At 37.6% G+C, this 21,667-nt stretch overlaps 1 protein-coding gene across 4 annotated transcripts in view; it reads left to right on the top strand.

Moving 5' to 3' along the window:
• NCOA7 (nuclear receptor coactivator 7) overlaps positions 1 to 21,667 on the top strand; it is a 65,939-nt gene that overhangs the window by 26,622 nt on the left and 17,650 nt on the right. For 3 of the 4 annotated variants that reach the window (XM_039325157.1, XM_039325171.1, XM_039325162.1), the window contains 7 exons: positions 194 to 450; positions 8,056 to 8,135; positions 10,134 to 10,241; positions 13,621 to 13,716; positions 15,367 to 15,489; positions 18,297 to 18,481; positions 20,535 to 21,559. In XM_039325157.1, the coding sequence (XP_039181091.1) occupies positions 194 to 450; positions 8,056 to 8,135; positions 10,134 to 10,241; positions 13,621 to 13,716; positions 15,367 to 15,489; positions 18,297 to 18,481; positions 20,535 to 21,559 (1,874 nt within the window). The remainder of the gene's footprint in view (positions 1 to 193; positions 451 to 8,055; positions 8,136 to 10,133; positions 10,242 to 13,620; positions 13,717 to 15,366; positions 15,490 to 18,296; positions 18,482 to 20,534; positions 21,560 to 21,667) is intronic. The other variant, XM_039325177.1, reaches the window with a different exon arrangement.

Genomic DNA, 21,667 nt, shown 5'->3' with positions numbered 1-21,667 from the left:
ACTATCACATATAAGGAAGAAGAACATATAGCAGAAGAGGTTGTGAGGACCTGTTAGATTCATCAGCAAGAACTATGTATATAATAGTGGATAATTTACAATATTAAATTGCCATTATTCAACTGTTACCTTTATTCCATTGTTCTTTCCTATATGCTAAGTGTTTGTATCTCTTCCTTTTTTTCTCCTCTAGTTTGAAAAAAAAGAAGCTTGCTAAACAAAATGCAGATGTGCCACCTCCAAACACCTGTGGGACTCACATCTGCAAAACTCAGACTGGAAAAGGTGATGGAAAAGGTGATGGGAGCAAAAACATTTTAGGACAGACAAACAGTTCTCAAGAAAACTACAAGCATTCTGCAGAAAAGGAGGATTATGAGAAAAAAAAGAAAAAGAGCAGTCAACCAAAGGATATTAGGCGTACTGATCTTAAACGATATTACAGCATTGGTGAGTTTAATGCAAAAGCTTTGGGCTCATCCAAACCACTGCTTTGCCATGATTTTCCCCTATCCCAGAAATGGGAGGAAATTGTCCTGGCATTAGTTCAGCTGACCCACAGGATAACCCTAATGCAGCTCCAAAACAGGGATATGCCATACTTCGTTTTTTATAAGAACTCTTTCTTTATTATTTGTAAGAATAATGATGGGCATTTTAGCTGGCTAAAATTCAGATGTCACCAACTGTGGAAAAAGACACTCCAGTTGCCATAAACTAGGATGGTTTGTAATGGCCAAATATATTTTTTCTATTTTTTTCTCCAACCTCCAGTCTTCCTAATGACCACTAGGTGGTAGCAAGGTCTCACTCGCCCTCCCTCTATCCTACTACATGATCACCTGGTTTTGTACACCCCAGATGCAACTACCTTATAAGTTTGCTTACTTCTGCAGGGAAAATAGACTTTGTATGGATGACTCCATCTTATAGCCAAGCATCCCAAGGACGATTAGAAACAGCTGAGAAGTTTGGAAAAGTTTTTTTTAAAAAAGGCAATGTAATTTGCTATTAGAATTATATAGCATTTTGCTAGCATAATTAATATGCTTATCATATATGCTGCAGCACAACCACTTGAACCTTCAAAAGGGTGTTGTGTCTGGGATGCAAACATGTTCAGTATGATAATGCAGATGATGATATTTCTGCATAACTGAGTGACTGACAGAAAAATAGTAAATTTGTGAATTCTATTTTTATATTTCTTTCTTTTTTAAAAATCTGTTTACTTTTGCAATGAAAACAGCACAGGTCTATTGTTGGAACAGAAATATGTAATATTGTGTGGCACCTTAGATTAGCTGTTGCTTGATAAATATCTCAATTTTATCCATTGTTGGTTTCTTATCAGATGCAATGACTTCTGCATGGACTGGATGAGTAATTACTGTATAAGTAGAAATTGAATCTAGACTAGGCATGTCAAACTGCCGGCCTATGGGCCGGATGCGTCAAACGCTGAAACTACGCCCACCCCATTGCCGGCAATGGGGAAAAAGTCACGATATGTCGTGTGACGTCATGTGATGTCACGAGTTTGACATGCCTGATCTAGACAAATCTAAGGGTTTGGTAATACCTGAAAGGCATTTTCTATCTCAAACAGGTGTATTCTTCTCAAGTCTGCACTAAAGGGAATTCTGTCCCTGAGTGTTTTAGGTCAATATGGAGCTAGGCACGTTGCTTTCATCTGTGAATAATTTCTGCATCCTTTCTTGGTGAGAGCTGATGTGGCTATTGCTACCCATGTATTGTAATTTCCCAATTGAATTATTGTAATGTGAGCTATAAGGATATGGCCTTAAAGCCTTTCCAAAAACTGTAGAATGTCTAAAGTGTAACAATCAGCCTTCTCCAATGGCTGCACATAAGATCTGGTTAAGTTGCACTGGCACTAAATTCTGTCAAAAGCTGCTTTATATCAAAAAAGATCATAGATGTTTTCCAGAATAATAGTTATCACATTGCTGCTTCCTTTCTTTTTTTGCAGAAACAAAATCCCCTCATAAACAGAAATAATTTTATCCTGTTCCTTATGCTGGCAATTTATGTGATTTATTGCTTTTCTCAAAGTATGTTTGGTAAAATTCAACTTCCTGTTTATATCCAGTAAATGTAGTTGATTTCCACATTGCTTTATCTTTTGTTCTAAATCTGAAATTGAGTTAAGTTTATGTCTTGATTCTAATTGCTTCAGATTATTCAGTAATGTATCCTTCTGTTTTTGTATGGCTTTATTTCTGTTTGATGCAAGTGAGATAAATACAACTTTCACAAATGCTAGAAAAGCAACCCATATTGTAGATATGGGAATATATAGCGAGAGATAGAGATATATAAAGATAGATGTTTATATAAAAATAGATAGATATATAATTGTATTGAAAATTCTTTACAGAGTTAAAAGCTTCTGAAAAATAAATATAGAAAAGTGAAAAAATACAAAAAGAAAGATAAGATAAGAAAGAAAGAAGAAAAAGTTAATGATGGTAGAGATTTAGAAAACAGTAAGATAGAAAATATATTTAAATAAGTGATTTCTGATCTTTGAAGCAGTTAGAAACATAATTAATACTGTTTCCACCCTCCCAAACTTGTAGATAGGGAGGCATTAGAGATTAAGCTGATTTGGAAGAAGCTCTTTAATTCCTATAGTTTAATAGTTATAACAGCACTATAATTGTAAAGTGTTAAGAAATAACTATTAATAAATTATTAATAGTATTATAATGTTAAATTAGTACTGTAGTTCTTCTACCCAACCTTAACAATTACTGGATTATGATCTGCATAAATAGGAGTTGCCACTTCATATCTGCAAAATTTCTTATCAATGAGTTAGAAATCTAATACATGCCTATTGTTGAATTCGTTTTATTAATTCCAACTCCTCAGATTCAAGGAGCTTGTTATTACTGATAAAGCCTTATGTAGCTCAGGTCCCTTGTGCTTGAAATAATGTCTTTTTCCATATGTTGTTCCTTAAGAGCTACACTCTGCAAAAAACAAACTTTTCTTTCTGCTGCCCAAAATAAACCTGTCTGGAATTGATTAGGACTAGGGCCTTTTGATACTGTAATTCTGAAGTGCCAGCGAGCTAGAATTTCCTCCCTAGTCTGTCTGTACGACCTCTTCTTTTCCACACTTAAAGAAGAATCAGAATATGTACAGCATATGTTATATTTTCATTCTTTAGCTTTTCCTCCACAGTAGCCATGCCAATTTTGCTTTCAGTGGTTTTCCCCATTTATTTTTCATTTGCTTTGTGATTCATTTGCTCTAATGTTGTGATTGTTTTGATGCTCATTCATGGTATTTGTATTATTGGTTGGCTTATTTTATCCTTAATCTTGATTGTTGTTTATTGGTTTGATTGTGTGCAAGGTGTGAAGGCAGTGAACGAGTCGAACAAACACAAATACCCCCCTAATCTAACACTGGAGAGCCTTTTAAAATACAATAACAAGGAATTGGCTGTACAGATTTTGAATGGCTGATGCATTATACGAAAGTGCACATTTTAATCATGGTTTGTTCACTAATCTAAAATGTCCAGATTGTTACATATAACCTAAGCTCCAGAGCTTAGGTTCATCCCTTATACTATGCAGCAAACAATTACTCCCTAGCTTACAGTACTGTGATTTTTGAACTCTTCGCACCAATGTTTCCTTGGTCTTCTGTCCCTCTGGTGAAGAGCTTTTAAGCAAAGTAGCAGACTTCTTGTTTCTATTCCTTTCTTATTTACCTCCAAGAAGCCTGATACACATCCCAGGAGAAAAGGGATTCTTGGCTCTTGGTCTCATACCATCTGCCCTCTCTCATCTCTGGTAGCCTTCTGTCTAATCCTTTTGTGTTCGGCAGTCTCCTCCTCCTCCTCCTCCTCTACAAATTAGTAATCTAGTACAATTTAGTAATCTAGAACAGGGGTCTTCAAACTTAGCCCTTTTATGACTTGTGGACTTCAACTCCCAGAATTCCTCAACCAGCAATGCTATCTGTTGAAAGAGCTGATGGTGATCTATTCAGGCTTACAGACTATTAGAATCAATCCTAAGATAAACATGAAGCATAAATTAAATTCAGCTTTAACAGTTTACTCCTGGTGCTGCATATTGTAGAGCAATGGTGGCGAACCTATGGCACGGGTGCCAGAGGCGGCACTCAGAGCCCTCTCTGTGGGCACGCACGCTGTCGCCCCAGTACTAGGCCTTCAGCCGGGTTTTATAAAACCTTTTCGCTTTAGGCCTCCGCCGCCGTGTGCAAAAAAAAAAAAGGTTCAATCAATTTCAACTTCTCGTGGGGAAAAAAAAAGATCTTGCAAAGTTGGAATTGATTGATTGAACTTTTTAGTCCCACCCTGTCTGCCGTTACCACCACAGCTACGCCCACCCAATGGACCACACCCACCCAATGGGCCACACCCACTTGGCCCCCGACAATGCATAAGTGGGTTTTGGGTTGCAGTTTGGGCCTGGGACTCTAAAAGGTTCGCCATCACTGTTGTAGAGCTTTGCAGTATTGGGGCATACGGGTCTGTCCAATAATGGGCAAAGCTTGAAGAGAGGAACTTTCAAAGCAAAACCACATTTCTCATATAATTCCTGTCAGAATAATAGTATATAGATAAATTTGTAGGTTTTTTTCTTCTTCTTTGGACACTAACATTTCTTTATTTCTTTATAATGTATTTCTATAAAATAAAGTTTGGTGTAGTAATAGTTTGGAAACCAGGAGACTGAGCTCCAGTCCCAATGATTGGTCCCCCAGAAAGCTAGCTGGGTATCCTTGCGCCCTTCACTCTCTATCAGTCCAACCCACCTCACAGAGTTGTTGTTTTGGGGGAAATAGAAGGAGGAAGGTGTGTTGGATATGTTTGCCCCCTTGAGTTTACTTATAAAATAATAATAAAGGTGGGATAGAAGAGTCAGTTAGGTCTGGTGATTAAGGTGCTGGTCTAGAAAGCTGAAGACCGTGAGTTCAAGAGCTGCCTTAGCCATGAAAGCCAGCTGGGTGACTTTGGACCAGTCATTCTCTCTCAGCCCAACCCACTTCATAGGGTTGTTGTTGTGGGGAAAGTAGAAGGAGGAAGGAGTATGAAATATATTTGCTGCCTTGAGTTATTTATAAAAATAATAAAAGTGGAATGCAAATGAAATAACAAACAAACAAATTCTAATGAAATAAAAAACATTGAAGTGTTGCTTTTGTGATTGGAGAGCATCCAAACTTTCAACTGCTTTCAGATTACAAAAAACTGTTCAATATCTAACTTCAGAGTTCTATATTTACAGAGAAAGTTGTTGGCTCTTCATGCTGATAACTGAACAGCAAAACATCTTTGTTTGTTCTTAGACTGTTATTCTTGTTTCCTGATTCAAATGGGAAACCATAATTAATTGAGGACTTCCTGTCTGTTTGCCAGGAAGGAAGGAACCAGACTGGGCAAAAGCTCTTTTATATCTCTTTTTAAGCTGAAACATTATTACCCAGACTTCCCTAATGATTGCCATTCAAACACCTTATTGGTGTGCTTATTTGGGTGTGGGTTGAAAACCGAAGAGAACTATTTTAATATTACCCTATTTTACATTATAGCAGACCTGGGCATTTTACGGCCCCTAAGCCACATTTGGCCCTTCAGCTGTCCCTATCTGGTCTGCCTGAAGTCAGTTCAAAATTAGAAATCAAATATGTTTGCCCCAGAAGGCGGGAGTAGCAGCCAAGTCAGGTCCAGCTCTGTGCAATCCCCATGTGATCCTTCAATGGACTGCTGGTTGTGTGAGGATGAAGAGAGAAAGTGCTTTACTCACCCCCTCACCTGAGGAGGTGGTAGTGGTGGTCATCGCATAAGGGGACCCGAGCTCAGTCACTGATCACTGCCTCAGTATGAGTGGCCTTGCAGGTGGAGTGTAGCCGGGAACTATTGAATTAGGCCTCCACAACATTCCAGTTTCCATTGCGGCCGCTTAGAAAAATTAATTGCCCATCCCTTCATTATAGATATAGATAATATGAGAATCGCCTATTAATATGCATGATAATTCCTAAATGAGTACAAACTCTGCTGCAAGAATTGCCTGAAGCAAAAATCATAGAATTATGCTGTTTCTTTGCTTTAAGCCGGGAATTAGTCATATTGCAACTGAGAAAGTAGAGAATGACACTTATTGTTATTCCTTCATGCATTGTATAGCTCTTTCCTCTACTGCTTCCTCAATCAAAGAAAATAGAGAAGGGATAGGTTTACCTTCCTTCCCCTCGCCTAAATTTCTCAGATTTGGAAAAAATGAGTCAGTTGATCTTCTGAACAATGCAATTCTGTGTTTATATGGGTTATTTTAATTTTTCCATGAATTTGGCTTGCTTTGATGCAGGTCAGGATTATCTGGTAAGAGACTTGGCAAGAATCTAGTTGAAAGCAAACTTGTTCTGTCCTGTCCTGTCCTGTCCTGTCCTAACCTATTCATTGTTATGATGATGCGTGGGTAATCTATACTTGGATTCACAATCCAAAACTGGTGGAAACTTAATAATTCAACAGGTATAACCAAAGAATGATCAAGTTAGTGTCTAAGAATATAGGCAGTTCACAGTAGGGTGGGCTTTTTTTTTTTGTAGAATTAGGTTGCTCATGTCCAATAAATTCAATATTTCCAGATATTGAGGAAATTCTTTAGATAGTACTCCAGTTTATTCACAACAATGTGAAATCACAGCTGCCAGTTCTTTAGCTGATGTTGGCCTTGCAGTTTGCAGTTTATGATAACTAGAGAAGATGGACTGTGATATGTCCTTTGGTGTTGGTTTTGGTAGGAATAGCTAGATAAAGATCATATGAAACCTGACTAAAGTATTCAAAGGAAAAAGCTTTGCTATGCAGGATATACATCAGATCTGTCTCAGATAAAACCTCTAAGTAACAACAATCCTTAACCTCATTTAATGAGAAAGGTATTGTATAGTTTATTAAAAGTCAAGTGAATTACAGTAGTGCATAGCCAGAAGTGAGAAATTGCGTGCCAAAAGCCCCATTTCTTAACTTTTCCCTCCCTTAAATTGCCTGCCATGCCTGGACCCCCCCCAAGTCCAATCAAATTCAAATAAGATATTTGTAGAATGGTTGCTTCAGGCTTTGTCTGTATAAGTTTAGAATAGAGGTGAGTCTATGGGTCATAGAGGTAGCATGGGTTCCACCCAAACCAATTTTATGACCGTTAGATTGCTGTAAGTTCAATGCTTTTTCCTCCCCTACTTTTGGAAGTCAAAATAAGGAGAAATAGAGATATGTAAAGGTTCTGCAAAGCCTACTGTCTCTTCAGTTCACCAAACTCACCTTCTTTCCAAAGGATCATTGGCTACATACCATGCAACCATTAATCAAAACAGCTTAAAAAATGCAGCATTGTCCACTGGGTTAGAAAGATTGCATGCTTCTTCACTAAATTTTAAGGAATAGGGTTAAAAAACATTTTTACCAACAGCTAAGTCAGTCAGCATAAACGGTAGTTTGGGGTCTGGCTTAGTATACTGTAATCAGTGTCTCCAACTATCCCCATTTGCTTACTGCTGTCATTATTAGGGTGATTTTATTTATGCCTTTTCTATCCTATATGAAATAAATTTAACAAATACAGAAGTAACTGAGCATGTATATTGCTTAAGCATGTATTCTAGCATAAAGGAGCAAGTAGCATGTATTTCTTTTTTTCAAAGTTAAATATTGTTGAGGATCAGTTTCAGCTTGAGTGTTTCTGTTTTGCAGAGATCAGAATGTCTGCCGAGGAGTGGCTGGTTGAATGTCATAGCCCAAGGCAAGAGAAAAATGCTTGAAGATAGGAAAGTTTATATGAGCCATGCTGACATAACTGGAAAGCAATATGCAGCCAATCCTTGTTTAACTTGCAAATGTTAAAAGGGCTTTTCTCAATGTGTTAAAACTACAGTTTCTGGTTTAAATTCATGGTTAGGCTGCTGTTGTCCTGTAGTGCTAAATTATCATCCAAAAATGTAGAACAACATTAGTAATTGTTGCTCTGGTTTTTCTTTCAGATGATAACCAAACCAAAACAAATGAGAAGAAAGAAAAAAAAATGGTCTCTCAGAAACCCCAGGGTACAATTGAATATACGGTAAGGTTTGATTAGGAATTTTTAGACGTGGGAGTTGTGGAAATGTCCACTCCTTCACTAATTTGTATACCTGAAATGTCACAAAATTGCTCACATAATAATTTCATGTTAACTATAAAGTTTTATGCTAATAAGGGGAGAAAATCTTTTTCTCTAACTGTAACTGAAGTATGTAAAATAAAGCAACTTAGCATATGATGTGTCATTTCTTGAGTGCTCTGTGTCTGAGCATGTGTGTTTGCATGCATGTGTGCGCACCTGCGTCTCTCTGTGTGTGGTTTTCCCTGACAATGCATGAAATCCATTTGAAGACCAGAATTGTAGCTTCTGTAAACATTTTAAGTTTTTTTCTATTTGTACCATTTTCCTACTAGACATATCCACTTTGCTAACTGCTGCTTGCCTTTCCGGTTGTTTAGTGGTATTTTCCGGGCCAAATAACAGCTGTAGGAAACAATTTTTCACAGGACACTTAACATGTTTTTTTCATGTAACAATATTTTATGTCAGTTAATTAGAAACAGAGCTGAGTAGCATTGGACTTCCTCCAGATACATATGCTGAAAAATTAGCGAAATTATTTTGCGAAGTAAGAAATTAAGAACCATTCTCTTCCTGTTTGTTTTTGAAGTGTTAGGTTGATTTCACAAATAGTTGAATAATAGCTGTTTTTGTCATAGGTTACTTATGTTTCGCTGCAAGTAGTGCAAATGAAAGCCAAATTATATATAAAATATAGATTTTCTATGTGTGGAGTATTTGTTAACATATATAAGAAGCTATGTAGGACATCTTATGTAGGTGCTTGGGGGGGGGGGAAGTATTAGGAGCAAGAATGGGAGGGGGGTTTCCTGGCAGTGAGAAACTACCTGTTCTATATCTGGAGAGGAAACGCTGCAAAACAGGAAGTTATTCAGCTTGCAGAGATTTCTATTAACCCCATAAAGTCCTGGGGACACAGGAGTCTAGTAATTGGTGAATCTTTGTGTATGGAAAATCTTGAATGTACAAATGAGGTCCTGTAGCTATCACATGTGATGGCTGTTTTGGAGAGAAGCTATATTTTCCATAAATAATTCTGGAATTTGGTGTGTCTTAACTGCCATCTGATCTTTGGCATAATGTTGATGTACTAAGACTGTTGTTTTGTTGTCTGCCAAAATTAGATATCTTTATGTGTTGGAATACCTATTCTTGACTGTTTTGAAAGGACAAATATAAAACTAGAGAATATTATCTATGGGATTTCAGGATTGCTGGATTGGAAAGGGTTTAGCTGAAAAAACAACAGTGAATAATCTACTTACTCTATGATGCCTGCATATATAAATCAGTAGAAAATGGATGGAATCAAATTTGCTTTGAATTAGAAACCATGAGTTCTGTTGCTTCACCCATGTTTTTTAAAACCTTTTTCTAGAAGGATTGACCTATTGGTCTGTTGCATCAAAAGATAATAAGAATCACATAGTATCTCAGTGATTAAGATTTAGAATATAAATTTATTGTTTTTGTCCATAAAATATAATTCAGAAGATGTTTTTGGCTATACATGTGCACACACATATTTACTCACAAAAAACCCCATCCTCAGTGAAGATTTCCCTAATGTGACGAAGTTTTTATGGTTTGACCAACATGCTCCTGGGTAGTTGTGGAAAAATATTCTCGTGGTTGAAAGTGGGGCAAAAGGAATAAATCTCATGTTGACTGCTGCAAAATGATTGCTTCTTCATACAGTATAGTTGAGACAAAGATAGAAGGAAGCAAAAGTCATCCAGTGGTGACTACACAGATAAACAGTCACTGTGCTATGGGTTTGAAATTTCTGATGACATTATTTTGTGGACTCAACAACTGAAATAATAAGTTCTTTTTCTATATTCCAAAATATTTTTATAGCAATCTCTGAATGTAGACCAGATATTTGTTTTAAAGAAGCATGATTGGTTAAAATATATTTTGAAATTTAAACTTTCTATCTTCCCTCTGTCTCAGGCTGGAAGCCAAGACACCTTAAACAGCATAGCCCTGACGTTTAACATCACTCCAAATAAACTTGTGGAACTCAATAAGCTTTTCACACACACAATTGTTCCAGGCCAGGTAATTGTGACAAGATTTTATTTGTGCTAATGTTTTTCAAATAACTTTTGATTATAGAAATGATAAGCTTAGCTATATGGCTGGTAGAGCGCAAGACCTTCCAGTTTACCTCTACAGTAACTCTGATTTGTTATTTTGGTCTGTGATTTATATTATATATTATTCTCTGAATTTGTCCTGAATTTTGTAATGCTTAAGAAATTTCTTAGCAGGATCCTCCCTGTGAATAGCATATATGATTAAACATGAATCCTGTTTGTTTCTGACCAATCCAGTGATGCTTATTTGGCAGTTTATCAAGTCTTCCTTCTTGCCTGCTTTACTTTTTGCATATGAGGGATTTTCAGATGCAGGATGCTTCTCTTTCCTCCAGTTCATGCACCTTTTGGTCTTCGAGGCCCAATTCTAAAAGTGCTGTTTTTGCAATAGCAAATATCTCCCCATGCATGGAAACAACCTTTTGCCTATTCTACCTGGGGAGAAGCCAAGCCTAAACACCTTGTGTGTTTACAAAAAGGGTCAACACAAGTATTCCTCCTATTTCTGGTCTGCTGTTTGGAGATAGACGACTTCTCATGCCCATCTCAACCACATATGAGTTGTTTATAATTTTCTGGGGACTCCCAAGTTTTTTACAATTGGCACAGGGTAAATCATTTGGTAAATAACCAACATCTTATGAAAGAAGTACCCCAGTCAGTGCTGAGGGGCTCCATAAACTTCTCAAGGTCTGACTTGGGAACTAAGGGGAGCCACATCTAATACTATGTGTAAGGGAGGAGTCCCAACAAAGCATTCTTTAAGCTCTGTAAGATTCAGAGTGGGCTAAAGTCTTACAACCCATCTGTGAATTCACAGATGATCAGTTGAAGAATTTAAGCTACAGGTAAGTACCTATAGCTAGTTCTTTTCTGATAAACATTGGTACTTCCAGCCTCTGCCTGTATTAGTATGTAATTTTAAAACACACAAGTTGAATACATACACCCTAGCTCAGGGGTGTCAAACTACCAGACCATGGGCTGGTTGTATCATGCGGAGGTCGCGCCCATCCCAGCTCTGGCAATGCAAAAAAAGTTCGACACCCGTGTCCTAGTTTATTCCTGCTAGCTTTTAGATGACTCAGAAAATCAGAATCCTATTGCTTCCCATTATTTTATGAATGTTGGTTAAGCTACACCCTGGTTTCATGCATGCTGTTTCTAATCATCGGAGTAATGCATGTGTGAGCATTTAGGGTTTTTTTTTTTTAAAGAAAAACCCTTACTGTGAATAAACACCTTACTACATTTGTTTTAGTTCATTATTTTGTCTGTTCCCTACATCTTGTAACCTTGTAACAGAAGTAACAATCTTGCTTTCTAACCTAGCAAAGGTTTTATATTTAGATTATTCTGAACCAGTTGGATTTATGGAGGGTGAGGAAAGCAAGGAAAGGTATTCCGCATCTATTTTTGGCCTCTTTCATAGATTTTCTTTTTGCTAACATAGCAAATGGGACAGGGCAATTTCAGAATAGAAATTGTGTTTGCAAGCAGAAATTTTGATTGTTTCCATAAAAAAAGGAAGTATCAGATCATTCGAAGGTCATTCAACATATATGCTGAGAGATCACGTTGGAATATTAAACGAATTATCTCAACTGAACATAATTTTTTACCCTGGGAAAGTGATGAGGTCTAAAACATTTTAGTATGTTTGCTAGATAGTATTCTTCCCTTAAGGCTTCCTGTAACTCCACATGGTTTGAAGGCATTCTATATGATGTAGCCAAATTTTTCCGATAACTTGGAATAGTAGGAATAATAGTAGAGAAAGAATGTCCCTGTGGCACTCATTTTCTCTGACAGCTCCTGTAACGCTTTTTAAGTAATTTCATAGTTCACTGGAACACAATTTAACAAGCATTGTTTCTCATCATGAAACTAATTAGATCCAGAAATCTCATTTCCAGGTTTCAGTTCTTTGTGATTTAAACTGAAGGAAATTTTATCACGTTCATGCTACTGAAAACTATAGGCTTTTGAATATTTTGTGTGGGTATTTTAAAATTGAGATTAAATTCTTTTGGCATATCATATCCCAAGGCCATCTTCTATCATATGTAAAGGATAAAAAATGTGATTTTGCAGAATACAGTAAAGGTAGATCTTGACTTAAAAGTGGAATTATGGCTGTAATTCATTTGGTTATTACGCAGGTCATCAGATGACCCTGTCTGATTTTCCAATTTTTTTGCTTGTGGTAGGTTAGGTCAGTGATGGAGAACTTTTTAGAGACTGGGTGCCCAAAAACTGGCCCCGTCCCCGCTCCACCCCCTGCCCCGCCCCTACCCTGCCTGCCCGCAGGGCCACTCACCGCCTCCAGGGCCTGCTGCAGATTGCCCAGGCAGCCCAGCAGCACCATGGTGGCCATGCCCTCTCTCCGCGCCCTGCAGCATCAGCTGTGTGTTATGGGGCATCTACGCTGCCTGACTGCCATGTCCTTCGCTGCACTGCTCCGTGTGGGCCAGGCTTGGGGGCGACTCTCCTTCAGGACGGCTGCTGGTGAGGAGGGGGTCGCGGGGGGAGGCAAGGCTGGGGCAACGGCACATGTGCCCACAGAGAAGGCTCCAAGTGCCGCCTCTGGCACCAGTGCCACAGGTTCGCCACCACTGGGTTACGTTATTACTTTGGTAATGGAGCACTTGGTTAGGTATGGGTTATTTTCAATAATTTGTGCTTCTCATTCACCTTTATGTTACCTTTATTTTCTCTGCTGATGAGGATATCCAGGAAGGGTGTTGTTGTTGTTCTCAGCTTGCCTTGTGAAATTTATTCCTTTGAAAATGTTGTTGATTGTTTCATATGTCTGCTCTAGTTGTTCCTTTTTAAATTATTTATTTATTAAATTAATATGCTACTGTTCTTGCTATCCAGAGTGACTCTGGGTGGCTTATAGTGCTCCTTATGATATAGCGTATTCAAGCTTTAGTGAGGAACCCTGGAAATCAACAGAGCTTGCTTCTAGATAATTTTAGTGTGCATTTTATTTCTTTTCTGTTGTTTTAAATACTTGTACTTGGATTAATTATGGAAGTCAAATTAATTGCATGTAATGGTATTAGAAACGAAACATGTCTGTTGCAACCTTCTCTATTCCTTTTTTCTGTGAATGAGTTGGATAACAATTCCCATAATCCCATGTTAGTTATATTGAAGTCTAATGTACCTGGAGGACAGTTGGTTAATATGGTGGCTGAAGAGAAGAATGAAAACCAGTAACCAGTAATTGTTGATACATTGTATTTTAAAATAACTCTCTTCTATTCATATTTAATCTTAATAGTGGTCATAATGTTTAACATGTTAGTGTTCCACTTTTTTTTTTTTTTAACTAGGTACTATATGTGCCAGGTACTTCAAAGGCAACTTTCTCAAGTTCTGGTGCTCCTATTTCACCTTCTTCATCAGATGCAGAATATGATAAGCTTCCGGTAAGATTTGCATAAGGTTTGAATTAAGGTTAACATTTAGAGTCAGAATATGTTGCAGTAAAACTTGTATAGTTTTTGTCATGTGTGTGTACATGTGTGCATATGAATGATACAAGTTTTTCTGAAAGTAAACTCTGTGAAAGCTTATGCTATAATATATATGTTAGCATGATTAGATGTTTCTCCAGAAAGACTTCAAGGGGTTTAAGAGATTTACTAAAACTGATTAAGCATATAAGCTGCCTTTGAAAACTATCCAGGATTGTGCCAGTTCCCAAGAATGGCAATGCTTAAATTTTTTATAAGGGGCAGTTCCTCTGTGGCCTTAACCTTCCAACATTATCCAATAATAGAAGAAGGAAAAAACAAAACAGCAATAGTGTCCTTCTTTAAAGGCAAAGTTGATATAAAAACAGGCTTATAGATATCTTGTTGGTGGTCTATTTCTGGAAATGACTAATGCATTTCAATCTATACCAGAAGTCATCAACCTTTCTTGGTTGGCAGACCGAAGGGAAAGGGAGAGGAAGCATTTTATATGCGCGTGTGATACTCACTAACCTTGCCCTGTTCTTGCGTGGCACAGCGCCCCGTTACTGTGCCCTGCGTTGTGGTGGCACCCATTTTTGCACCCCGAGGTGCGGCATCCCATTTTCATGCCCTGAGGTGCAGCTGTGACCCGTTTTCATGCCACGAGGCGTGGCGGTGGCTGATTTTCACACCATGAGGTGTGGCAGCATCCTGTTTTTGCACCCTGGAGCACAGCAGCCCGTTTTCGCGCCCCATGGTGCAGCGCCCTGGTTTTGCACACTGTGGCACTAGAGCAGTGGTTCTCAACCTGTGGGTCGGGACCCCATTTGGGGTCGAATGACCATTTCACGGGGGTCGCCAAACAATGCAGTCCGCCATTCCCCCCCCCTTTTCCTTAGCTGTGCCACTCCCTTTTATTCTGTTGGCTTTTGAAAGCCAATAGAATAGACTCTCTTGAATAGAGTCTAATTCTATTGGCTTTCAAAAGCCAATAGGAATTGTCCAGGCTGTCTCTGCCCTGCTAAGCCCGCCAAAAGTCCCATTCTGCAAATGGTGCTGCACCAGTTGAGTAGTCCTTGACTTATGGCCAGTTGAGTAGTCCTCGACTTACGACCGGTTGGGGGTTGCGGCATTAAAAAGATTGAGAACCACTGCACTAGAGCAAATGGTGTGTATGTGCACACGTGCGCACACTGGCCAGTCTGTCCCACGGCCCGGTAGCCAGTAGGCCACGGCCCTCTACCAGGCTGCAGCCCACAGGTTGGGGACCCCTGAGCTATACAACAAACATGAGTTTTGTGTTATTGTAGGACGGTTTTTATAGAAAGCATACATAATATAACAATAATAACTGTTATGGATATTGGTTTGGAAACCTATTTTTCCTTTCATGGAGATCACAGCTTCTGTTCAGGGAGTGGGGCTTCCTTACAGCCCCCTTAATCCTGGAAACTGTCTATGCCTCAAACATTTCCTCAGGCCTTTGAGATGATATCAAATATATGGTGAATATTCATGATTTTTGCAAAGGGATGGATTAGTAAGGATCGCATTCCCTTGCATGAATGAACTCCTAACTTAAGATCTAAGCCATTGCTTTGTCTAATTTTATTTTTGAAGGATGCTGATTTAGCAAGAAGGGCTTGTAGACCTCTTCAGAGAGTTACGTCGTCCACCTCAGAGGAAGATGAACCGGTGTATAAGTTTTTAAAAATGAATTGTCGTTACTTCACAGATGGCAAGGTAGAGAAGTTGGATAATTTCCAACAGATTTGCTTCCTGTGTGAAATACCAATTATAAAGTAGAACACCAAATGATATATTAATCTGGAAATAGGTTCACCAAATAGTAAAAAGGAGCAGATCTTTAATGGGATAAAGAGGCATCTTAATAATGTACCTATCTTGCAAAAAGATTCAAAAGACTATCATGGCAGTAATCCAAGTGAGGCTATGCTGTAGGTCCCTAACATAAAGGCCACTAACTGATAATCTTGTTTTGACTGCACCTTTAAAATTGTTCGTTGAAATAATTTTAGAAGCCCCACCCATTTGTTTCTTATTTTATCAGCAAGAAATAGTTCATTTCGGGTATGGTAGATTGGGTTGCAGAATTCATACTATAACCTTAAACCTCTTGATTGAGATGGAAAAGAAAAGGCTTAACCAGGTGGGAAGAATGTTCCAAGATGTGGGGTTAAGAAACAAAAATGCCTGTTTCTAAGTTCCTATCAGATGGCATTCTTGAATAAATTGTATGGGCAGAAGAGATGTCTCTGGAAGGCAACCTTCCATCATTCTCATTTTACCCCGAGCTCCAGCCTAGCTCATTTGTTCTTAAATGTCAATTTTAGAGCAATTTGGAGTGAGTTTTACAGGTGAGAATATCAGTAAAAGGCCACTCTGCTTAAGTGCTATCAAATTGGTGTCAACCTTTAGTTACTATGTAGCTAGATTTTCTCTATGGTGATTTGATCCCTAGTTCTTTAGGTCTTTCAGTGGTACACCCATCAACACTGTACTTGAATTCATCCATCTTGCTCTAGACACGTTCTTCTTCTCTTTCTTTTTATCTTTTCCATCATTAGAGCCTTCTTCAGAGAGGTGGGTCTTCATCTAATGTGTTGAAGTAGGATTTAGTCAGATTATTTGTGCCTCGAATGAGAATTCTGGATTGATTTGTTCAGTGTTCCATTTATTTGTTTTCTTGGCTGTGTCAGGCTGTTCTCCAATATCATGTTTGAAAATTACTCTTTCTATACTGTTTCTTGAAAGTCCCACTTTCACTTCCATAGTTTGTTCGGGTAAAACCATTGCCTGCTTGACCCTGATCTTTGTATCTGAATATCTTTTCCAAGGCCTTCGTGGTTACTCTACCAAGTGCTAGCCTGTAATGTGTTTCTTAATGTTAGTTCCTTTAGGGTTGATACTTTATCCTAAAAAAGCAGAAACTATCCATCTCGTTAGTGTCTTAATTGTCATTTCTGAGGCTAGTTTGATCTTGTTTATATTTAATCTTAATCTTATTTTCTCACTCTGCTTCTTGACTAGAACTTTCATTTTCAGCTATCAGAGTAGTGTCATTTGCATAACACAGGTTACTGATGTTTTTTTTTCCTTTAGTTTTAAAGCTATGCTCATCTTCTTCCAATCCAGCTTCCCTCTTTGTATATTCAGCATGTAGTGTGAATAAATAAAGGGAGAATATGCAGGCTTGTCTCACTCCTTTGCCAAACTGCGGTCAATCTGTTTCACCATGTTGTGACCATACTTTGGTTTCCTGACCTATGTGTAGGTTTTGCCAAGGGCAATGAAATGTTCTGGGATTCTCATTTTTCTAAGCAGATTCCACAGCTTGATATGATTAATGCAGTGGAAGGTCCTTCTATAATCAATGAAGCACAGACTGACTTCTTTTGAGCACGTTTGTCTTTCTCAATTAAAATTAATAATACTCTTAATACTGCTTCAAAAATATTTTCTCGGTCTTTCCTCTTGTGATAACACAATCACCTTTACCACCTCTTGCAGCACTTTGGAAATCAGGAGCTAAGTTTGCTCTTTTAATGGATTTTTATTAATTGTTTGGAGTCTTTGCATTACAGATATAAAACATTTTAATTGAGATCAATGATTCTAATTTTTACAGAAAATTTGTACTCCTAGTCTACTGTGACTATACTGAGCTTCCTTGATAAAATTGCTGAGAAAGAAAGGCTAGGCTGAAATTGTTTTGGAAAAGGATCCTTCAAATACTTTCATTGGGGTGATTAAGATTTCTAAGACAAAGAAAAGATAGGCTGAAATTGTTTTGGAAAAAGAACCTTCAGATACTTTTGTTGGGATGATTAAGACCTTAAAAGTATTTGCCACTCTTGTTATCTTAATTTTTGTGTACATGTAAGCAAAAGAAAAGTGATTTGAAAAGTGATCTGAAGAGAAGAGAGTGTTCAGTTCTCTCCTAATCTGTTCCATCTATATTCTCATAATGTTCTCTAATCACATTGTCTTTGCCTAATCCGTGTTTCTTGTGATTTTTTTCTCCCCTAGAATATATGTAATGTGTACTTAAAATCTATAATAGAGCCATTTAAATTGCTTCTCTATCTTAGAACCATTCAAAATTCCTACCGGGAATTCTACATCTGAGAACTAAAATCAATTAAAGCTAGGGCTTGCAGCCAAAATCAGAAAATGTATTGGACTGTCTTGTGAATCTTCCTTTTGATTCTCGTTGATTAACAAGCTGTAGCTCCTCTTTCACTGCAACCAAGGATGAAAGTTAAATACTTCGATCTCTTTTTATAACGGTGGCCTTGTCTGCTGAAGATATATGTGTTTTGAAAATCTTTTAATCTTGGCTCAGTTTTAGCTGAGATTCCCCCCCCCCTTTCCTCCAAACTGAGCACTTGGGAAGAAAACAAGACTACATTAGAGAAGAAAGGGAGTGTAAAAAACACAGAGGGTACATTGTGTCATCATGTTGTGACAGTTGTGATGCGATGAGTGTAAGTACTAACTGTCTACTTATTTTTGTTTTGTTTTTCAAGGGAGTAGTCGGAGGGGTTATGTTAGTCACTCCCAACACCATCATGTTTGATCCTCACAAGTCAGACCCTGTTGTCATTGAGAACGGCTGTGAAGAGTATGGGCTCAAATGTCCCATGGAGGAGGTAGTTTCGATTGCCCTCTACAACGATATCTCTCACATGAAGATAAAAGATGCCCTTCCATCGTAAGAAGTGCTTTCTCTGTTGATTGTGTTTGACCATTATCAGGTGGATGTAATATTCAGCCAACTGGCAAGGAAAAAGAGAACATTGTTAAAATTGTGGAACAAAACACCACCTGACAAGAAAGGGATGTAGAATGACAATGCAAACTTAGGCCCCAATACTATTTTTAGCAGAGAATGTTTTAAAAAAATGAATTTTTATGCTTTGTGAACGGCATAATTTTTTAAATCCCGGCTTCATTACTTTATAAGTAACTCAAAACAGCAAACATAAATAGTACTCCTTCCTCTTCCACTCTTTCCCCACATGGGGAACCATGGGCTGAGAGAAGGTGTCTGGCTCAAAGTGACCAGCTGGCTTTCATGCCTAAAGTGGAACTAGAACTCTCAGTCTACCGATTTCTAGGCCAGTACCTTCACCACTTGACCAAAGTGGCTTTATTTGATATTGTTGTTCACTAATACATGGGTTATGTTTTGCCAGTGGTGCAATTGTTAACATGAAAAGTTGTTTTATAAGGTGCTTGACCTGTGTAAAACCAGTAGGTAAAATATTCTGTGTTAGAATTTTATAACTTCCCAAAAAGGTCATGAAAACTGAGCAGTTAAGAATTCTGAACAGAATAAAAGCTGCCAAATGGCAGGAAACCAAGAAATGACAAAGATGTTCCAGAGAACCGGGGGAGAGTATAGATTTACTGAGCTAATTTCTGCATGTTATTGTATCTTGCCCTTGCCATTAATTAAACTGAACGTTCTTGGCCAAAGGCTGTAAGGAGATGTATGATGGATCTTCCTATCAGAAAGCAGATCTTGAAATCACTTCCTGTGGATGGGAATAACTTCAGTGGAAATACACTGATTAAAAAAAAAAAGGAGGGGGCATCCAGCATAACTTTATGATTTGCAGGGCTAGGAAAAAGTTATTTTGGATTTCTGAGGAAAAAAAACCCACAACACACCCAGAGCCTTCATATTGTTTGAATGGGTCTTCCTATCTGTCCTCTTTAGGTAGTTCTAACATGTGAAAATTATATAAAAAGTGATTTTAGTTATTATTCCCTTACTTTTCTCATTAATGGTTATTTTAATTAACTTTTTGGCATCTGATTTCTTAAATAGAAGCACCAACATGTCTTCATTAATTGCTTCAACGCTAACATTTTAGCATAAGATAACAAAAAACAACAGAGACATCAGCTGCCTTAGATTTTTTTTACTTTACTTTGCAGAAGTTAACTTCTAGAATTGGAGATGTTGAAAGGACATCAAGAAAGAGCTATAATCAAATAATCATTTCTACTAGAGACAAATGATCATACTTTTTAGAACATTTATTAAGAAGCATGGGTATTGAGGAAGCAATTGGGATTTTCCTCTGACTTGAAGATTTTTTTAATTATTATTTTTAGGTGGCTTTGATTATTTGATTCTAGTAAAATTGGACAGTTAACCTGCTTTAAAATTCCAGACATTTGAATAAAAATGTATTTATATGTGCTTGTTGTAGTGGTTGTTACAGTTCAGATTTCATGATTGCGTCACATATCAGTTGGGCTGCTATATAAATCTATATTTAAAATTAAATATTTTTATTATAATCTTAAAAAGTGGAATTATTTATGCCTACTGCCAATTTTTTTCCAGTGTTGTGAAACAAAAAATTCCCACGATGAGATGAAGTTTGTTTGCTTCCCTTGTTCCTCAAGGTTCTTTTTTGTTCTTGCTTCTTTTAAAGTATCTATAAGCTGCTTCAGGATAAATTGATATCCCTACTTCCACAGTTATTTCAACTTTATAATTACTTTATTTTAATTGGCTTTCATTTAATTTTGAAGGAAGTCATTGGGTTAAACCATGTTATTTCCATGAGTTATTTTGGTACGTTTCAGTTGATGTCTCCTTTGTTGTCATATTTGAATTTTATTTAATTATTTTAAGTATTTTATTTAACTATTTTAAATATTTAAGTTTATTTAAGTGTTCTCATTTGTTTTTATTTTGTTCTCCATTTTTTAATACTCCATATACACCCAACCATCTATCCTGGCAGCGATATTCCAAAGGATCTTTGTCCTCTGTACAGGCCCGGTGAATGGGAAGATCTTGCCTCTGAGAAGGACATCAATCCTTTCAGTAAATTTAAATCCATGAACAAAGAAAAGAAGCAACAGAAAATAGACAGTTCTGTTGCTCCTAATTCCAGACCAATAAACTACTCAGACAAAGAGAAGTCTTCAGATTTCAAAGTCCTGAAGTCTTCTGGAAGTCCTTCCCTAGTCACATCCGAATCAGTAGAAACACCAAAGGACTCTGCTACTCCTGACTCTTTAGAACAGGTGACTTTGAAAACTTATAGTGCAGAATGTTCTGTATCAAATATAACTTTGGACTTAACCAAAGACAATTCCCTTCTGGAGGAAGATGGCTTTATTGAGGTAGACAAGACCTCATTGCAGATTGATAGTAAAATAGATTGCAGAGATGCTGGATCAGTTGATCTTCACACAGATCATTGCAAAATAAAAAAGGAGGTTCAGTTGCAAGCAAGTAACAAAGACAACTATGAGCAACCAGTGTTAGATTCATCTGGGGTAAAGCGTAAAGTCTCTAAGGACGATCTAGATCTAGACACCTGTGAAAAGCTGGACGCGATGCCTGAAATAAACAAGGGTGGAAGTTCACCAACCAATAAGATAGAGATGAACTTGGATGCAAACAAAGAGTTGAATAAAGACAAGCTTATTGAATTTTATCTCAGTCATGATAAAGACGAACTATCGCCTATTGATTACTTGCCTAAGGATGAAGTCAAGGAAGAAAAGAAAAATATGCCTGTGGGCATAGATCTCACACTTAGCTGTTCAAAATCCCAAACCACTGAAGTTCTTGCTGTCAAAAAGGAAGGACTTGAATCCTGCTCAGTTGTAAGAAATGAGCCTTTGTTGGAAACTGGCTCAGTAGCAGCAGAGAAAAAAACATGTGAAGGATTAGATACCCCTTTTTTGACATCTCATCTAGATAAAAATTCTGAAATCAGACTGTGGCTGTTGCAGAGAGTCCAAGTGCCCATTGAAGGTAAGCCTGTTTGCTGAATTTGTTTTTTTTTTTAAAAAAATCTAAATTCCTGTTTTCACCTTCCTTATAACATGGATAATTTTTGATTCAGCCTGATATCCATTATGT

The sequence above is a fragment of the Crotalus tigris genome, unplaced genomic scaffold (genome assembly GCF_016545835.1).
Source record: "Crotalus tigris isolate CLP2741 ecotype Arizona unplaced genomic scaffold, ASM1654583v1 scf7180000017611.44802233496:7321179, whole genome shotgun sequence".
In the NCBI taxonomy this organism is placed as follows: domain Eukaryota; kingdom Metazoa; phylum Chordata; class Lepidosauria; order Squamata; family Viperidae; genus Crotalus; species Crotalus tigris.
The sequence above is the reverse complement of the archived record's forward strand: the minus strand, read 5'-3'. Positions and strand labels throughout refer to the sequence as shown.